At 46.0% G+C, this 5,026-nt stretch overlaps 1 protein-coding gene across 1 annotated transcript; it reads right to left on the reverse strand.

Annotated features, from left to right (window-relative positions):
- Positions 1–2,913: 2,913 nt before the first annotated feature.
- LOC138861049 (transcription factor SOX-2-like) lies at positions 2,914–4,625 on the reverse strand (the record flags this gene model as incomplete). Its single annotated transcript, XM_070119778.1, is given in 1 exon segment — positions 2,914–4,625. A coding segment is annotated over 1 exon segment (596 nt), but the record flags the coding sequence as incomplete, so codon positions are not given.
- Between the last annotated feature and the right edge of the window lie 401 nt (positions 4,626–5,026).

A 5,026-nucleotide genomic window follows, 5' to 3' on the forward strand; every position in this document is an offset into this window, starting at 1 on the left:
CACATACGTACATTCATACATACATGTACACATATATACATACATTCATACATGTACACATACTTACATACATACATGTACACATACGTACATACATACATACATGTACACATATATACATACATTCATACATGTACGCATACGTACACACATACATACACCTACACACACATATATATACATATAAATGGATATATGTATATATGCGTATACACACACTCGTATTTATTTATCATTATATATACATATTTATACACATGTATATAAATATATATAGATAGATACATGCATAAACGTGAAGCCTAATGAATATGAATCATGAATTAACTAAGCAACATATTTGATTCTGATTACTACGGATATCTTTTCGAACTACTCGCATAAAGTATCATTATATCACAAGATAAATATGTTCAAAATTCCTTCGGTTACTTGAGAAAATGAATTATGATAATCAGCATCATTAGAACGACAAGGAACGATACGAGTTCAATACAAATATGTATTTTTTTTTTCTACGCGTATAATGCATACATACATGCATTTACATAGATTGTTAATACACACGCACACGCATAAACGCACACACACACTCACATGCCCACACACACACTCACATGCCCCCACACACACATAATTACATACATACATCACGTCCCTGTTAACTCGAGTACACCAGATCCCCAAGGAATAGCACACACACGCGCGCGCTCTGCCAGTGGATCCCCCGCACCTCCCTTGACCCCGACCTCATCCTAATATTTCCGGCGCTGCAATCTTGTGCTTAATCCCGCTATCCTATGGAGAAGCACACCGGGGACCTCTCCGTGCGCCGAGCAGAGAGGGACGGAGAGAGAAGAGGTGTGTGTAAGACCCGGGATAGATAACTGAGCCGAAGACGAAGCCATAGGCACTCGCTCGCCCATTCGGAAAGAGAGCGAACGAGTGAATATTCTTACGTATGGATGTGTATATTTACCTGAAAGTTCGTCACTGGCTTTGCGATGGGTTATCTCGGGTGGGTTTATATATATATATATATGTATGCAATGAGACAAGTGTGGCAACATAAACACCTTACAAACTATATGTGCACAGCAACAGTGCAAACAAATAAAAAAAAATCACTGCAAATCGTCACTCACTTGAGGAAGTGTGAGATGAGTCCAACAGCCCTTAAGAACACAAGCAAGAAAATCCAAAAAGGTGATTATATTTCAGCGTCAAAATAGCACTAATTTTCGTCACTTTAGCAGGCAAGCCTACCGGGTTTCACGCAGTCAGGTTGGTTATAAGTAATCCCAAGAGGAAGAACGGAGAATAGAAAGAGAGAGAGAGAGAGAGAGAGAGAGAGAGAGAGAGAGAGAGAGAGAGAGAGAGAGAGAGAGAGAGAGAGAGAGAGAGAGAGAAAGCGAATAGGAGACAGAGAAAAAATAGGAAGACAAGCAAGAGACATACACATGAAAGTAAGCGTTGGGATTTTTCCCCCTTCATAACCAATCTCGTATCGTGAAGGCCGGTTCAGATTTGTTCCAGGCGTGTCCCGGTTTCAAGGAGCTCTTTGCCGACACCCGACTTATTTACAGCTCGAGACATCTGGCCGTCTTCGAGATGTGAATAAGATGGGTTTGAGGCAAATTCTCGAGACACGTCGTTTGTCGCGGCGTGGGTGTTGGGTTCCTCCGATTTTTTCATCATTTATCTTGAATTCCGCTTAATCTATTTATCCGTAACATATCCTCTTTTAAAGAATGAACATCTAGATTTCCATGATTAAAAAATTAGTGATAGGAACCAGCACTGAAGCACTGAATCCACTTTGCGAAATAAGACAAAGCACAAGATGAATCCAAGGAGTCTTCCCTTATCAAATAGAAACTTAATTCTTTGTTATTACTTTTTTTAAACTTCTCAAACTTCAAAAATATATCACAAACATGAATCGGGTTTCCTCCTCACCCACGCTACTCGACAAAATGAATAATAAAAAATAAAATATATATATATGAAAAAATAATAAACAAATGAAAAAGACCAAAAAAAAAAAAAAAAAGAAATATATCGCAGGACCGAAGCGACGAAAATCATCCAACTAGGCCAAGCCACTCATCAATAATCATCATGATCATCACACACAAACTTGGCAACGATGAGCCCAACGATAACCGTGATAAACCCCTTCTGTGGGAGCTTTGGTCTGCATTGCCTCACACTTCCTGCAGTCAAGAAAATAAAGGCCTCCAGGTGACCATGAAATAAGTAACATGAACAACCCAGCTTGACTATCTCTTTTTTTGAACTCATTTGACAAAAAAGACTCATTTTGGTCCTTATCTCTCTTTTTTTTATATTGTTTTTTATTTATTTTTTTTAAAGCACTTGGTATCATCTCCAAAAAAATATCTTGCTATGTTTTTTAGCTATATTTTTTTTTTTGCTCTGTATATACTATCTTTATGTATTTTTTTCTCTCTTTTTGGGGGTACTTTTAGCACCCTGCCTTGTCATGACATAGACTATCGTTAAAGATTCATTAGGGTGAGAGACTACTAGAAAACAACCCCCGACTCACCATCTAATGCTTTATTTCGGCTTCTAAAAACAACACTACCAGAGTTAAAAAAAATAATAACAATGAAAAAAAAATACGTATAAACAAATATGAAAAAAATATGGGTCGATAGTGTGTTGTATTGAATAAGACCGAAATCAGATTTAATTTTTGAAAGATTTAGATGACTTTGAGGACGAAAAAATCGCTCTAAGCAAAATGTCGGAGCGGCAAGCGACTCGACTGAAGGTGGACTGAGGGCTCGAACGCATTGGGTGGTGAGAGGGATAGTTGTCGGGCCTGTAAGTGGGCTGCAAGGGCTTGCCACTGATGGGGTCTCATGGCTAGGGTTAGGGCTGTACCTGTACTTGTAGTCTGGGTGTTCCTTCATGTGGACGGCGCGAAGTCTCTTGGCCTCGTCGATGAAGGGCCGCTTCTCCGTCTCTGACAGCAGCTTCCACTCGGCCCCGAGGCGCTTCGAGATCTCCGAGTTGTGCATCTTGGGGTTCTCCTGCGCCATCTTGCGTCTCTGGCCTCTGGACCACACCATGAAGGCGTTCATGGGCCGCTTGACGCGCTCGGCGGCGGCGCTCGAGGACGACGCGCTGCTCTTGCTGTTGCTAGTGCTGTTGCTAGAGCTGTTGGTGGAGGAGCCGTTGTTGTTGTTGTTTGTGCTGCTGTTGTTGTTGTTGGTGGGGGTCGGGACGTGTGTCTGGGGCGGCGAGTGGGCGCTCATGCTGCCCACGGAGGCCAGGGAGGGGCTCGTCAGGGACGAACTGAGGGACGAATTGAGCGACGTCAACGAGGAATGGTGGGACAGGGAGTATGTGTGGGAGTGGGAGTTGTGGTGGGCGTGGGACACAGTGTGGGGCACGGAATGGGAGTGGGAGGAGTGGGGAGGGAGGTGTGCGGAGTGTAAGCTCCCGCCCTTGAGGTCGGGAGGGTCGAGGGTCAGCATGGTGGAGGGCTTGAGGGCCGCGCTGCTGTAGTACTCCAGTGTTGCGGCTTCCCGGGGCTCCTTGCAGGATATGGGCTCGTGTCTGCTCCCCCACCTGCGCTCCCACACGCTCCGAGTTCCCTCCACCGCCGTAGGTTGCTCAGCGCCCGATGCCAGGGCACTGTACGCCTTCACGCCGGCAATGGTGGTGTCCTTCGTCGCAGACAGGGAAGTTTAGCACTGCATTTACACGTGGCTCTACGCCAACACGAGTATCTGAGAGTAGCACACGGCTTCTGGGATAGTTAGCGCCTACAGCACCACTTGTTGTCACCACTCTACACTATTCACTGTATTGTGGCTAGAGTAACCCGGATCACATGAATGGCACAACAGAGCTCGCTCTATACACGTCCGTTCACTGTGAAAGCCGTCTATTATTTACCTTTAATTTGGCTCCGACTCGGGATGTGTTATCGATTGACCAAACTCCACCATCCACGCATCCTAGCCAATCAGCGCGCGCTTCGCTCCTCCCCCTCCGCGGCGAGAGCCAATGGCCGCGCGGCTACAAGTGACGTCACACAAGGGGGCGGGCCAATCATATTTTTCTACTTGTATTAGGAACAGGCGGCTCACCCCAAGAAGTACTTGTACAAAATTCGTGATGAAGGCAAGAATCCTACATAGCTATACACGTTTAAGCTTATGAGTTTTGTAAAGCACACACACATACGCCCGCCCTTGCACCTCGCTCCGACCCGGCGGTGGGCGGCGTGGCTTCCCTCCTCGAGAACCCGCGCAAATGGCTGAATTAAGGGCTCCCGGAAGGAAACACAAGAATCCGTCAAACTACCCACCAGAACTACGACATCTTCAAGACATTACCGTAAAATGTGGACACTTCCCCGCGGCCCGCGCATTGCTCCGGCCGTCTGGACTTTATGTGTAATAATTATAATCTTCAAGCCGTCTCTTAATACCGCGCGGATATCCCTACTAGACTTGTATCTCATTCTTTAAGTATACGTTCCCTCCGAGGCGCAGCGTCCTTTACGGTATGGCAAACAACTTCATGGCGCCATATTCAGGAAAGATTTACAATTTTTATGAATTTCCCGAGGAGTGACCGCCGCCGCCGCCGCCAGCTGGGTCTGGCTGCGACCACTCGCTCCCGCCGCTAGCTGGCAACCGTCGCCGCCGCTGCTGCCATATGCCTCTCCTTTTTTTTAGGCGGAATTGTCTCGTGTTCCTATCGGTTATGTCCTATTTTACATCATTTATGCTATTTTTTCCTATCTCTGGATCCGCCGCGAAAGACGCAGAAGGAAGAGGAGAGCGAGAGGGGAGAGTACATGGTATATGGATGTCGAGTAAAACGCGGAGGATTGGAGAGGAAGAGGGGGAGGGAGGAAGAGGAGGAGGGAGGAGTCAAAACTCCGCCCACGAAGGGTACTAACCCCGCCCCGCGAGTGACGTCATCAAATCAGTTTTTGCGCAAGCCAATGGGGAAACGTGTACGACTCCGCCTCAAAATT

This window comes from Penaeus vannamei, unplaced genomic scaffold, assembly GCF_042767895.1.
Source record: "Penaeus vannamei isolate JL-2024 unplaced genomic scaffold, ASM4276789v1 unanchor656, whole genome shotgun sequence".
Taxonomy (NCBI): domain Eukaryota; kingdom Metazoa; phylum Arthropoda; class Malacostraca; order Decapoda; family Penaeidae; genus Penaeus; species Penaeus vannamei.